At 47.9% G+C, this 977-nt stretch overlaps 1 protein-coding gene across 2 annotated transcripts in view; it reads right to left on the bottom strand.

Annotated features, from left to right (window-relative positions):
- Positions 1 to 722, bottom strand: part of HOXB8 (homeobox B8) — a 1,659-nt gene extending 937 nt beyond the window's left edge. The window contains exon 1 of one of the 2 annotated variants that reach the window (XM_010150229.1): positions 261 to 722. In XM_010150229.1, the coding sequence (XP_010148531.1) occupies positions 261 to 681 (421 nt within the window). In that variant the 5' untranslated portion in view covers positions 682 to 722. The remainder of the gene's footprint in view (positions 1 to 260) is intronic. The other variant, XM_010150228.1, reaches the window with a different exon arrangement.
- Positions 723 to 977: the final 255 nt, after the last annotated feature.

Genomic DNA, 977 nt, shown 5'->3' with positions numbered 1-977 from the left:
ATAAACTTTAAGGACGCTTCCTTCCACAGAAAGCCCGGCTCGCTCAGCCCCCAGAAGAAAAGGTCTCCTTCAGGGTAATTAAACTATAAAGCAATTTACAAGTGCAAAAGTTTACCCCATAAAGCAGTAAAATACAGTCACTGGGGAAGAAAAAGGGAGCGAAAGAAAGAAAGAAAGCAAGAGGGGCAGAAAGAAAGCAAGAGGGCTACTTTATGGGCTCAGGAAATGCCTCCTCGCTGTCCTTTTCCATCTCGCCTCACCTTGCGGTCGCATCCAGGGGAAAAGCTGGGTCGGAGAAGGGCTCTGCTCCGAGCTCTCCGCCTCCTCTCCAAGGCCGCTGGCAGCAAGCTTGCAGTCCGTGTACTGCACCAAGTCCGACTCCTGGGCGCTGAAGAGGCTCTGCCTTTGCAAGGGGTCGTAGCCATAGAAGTTGCTGGGGTCCCCATGGCACGCCACGGCGCAGGGATTCTGTTGGTAAGGGGAGCTGGAGAGTGAGGATGCTCCGTGGTAAAACTCCTGGATTTGGGTCGGATGCTGGAAGGTGCCCCCCGTGCTGGGTCCGTACACCACCGTGGGTCTGCCCCCAAGATCCTGAGCGAACCCACAGTCATAGTAATTGGGACGCAAGGAGTCCCCGGTTTTGTATTTGGAGAAGAGTGAGTTGACAAAATAAGAGCTCATTTTAATTTAAATAAGAATATTTGTTTGGAGGAGGAAGAAAAGGAAAAAAAAAAAAAAAAAAAGAAGCCAACCAGACCAGACCACGGGAATCTATTAGCAAAAAAAGAAAGCGCTAAGATGCTAAGCAACGACAGTTTGTGATTTCCAGGAATATAAAAGGAGGATATAATCAAAACTCTAAGCCTGCATGATATTGAATTCTTTCCTCCCCCCCACCCCTAAAAAAAAAAAAAAAAATCGCCACTTAAAGAGTTCTCGCTTTACATTTCCAAGAAGAGATGCCAGTTCATAAACAG

This window comes from Eurypyga helias, unplaced genomic scaffold (genome assembly GCF_000690775.1).
Source record: "Eurypyga helias isolate BGI_N326 unplaced genomic scaffold, ASM69077v1 scaffold20604, whole genome shotgun sequence".
Lineage (NCBI taxonomy): Eukaryota > Metazoa > Chordata > Aves > Eurypygiformes > Eurypygidae > Eurypyga > Eurypyga helias.
The sequence above is the reverse complement of the archived record's forward strand: the minus strand, read 5'-3'. Positions and strand labels throughout refer to the sequence as shown.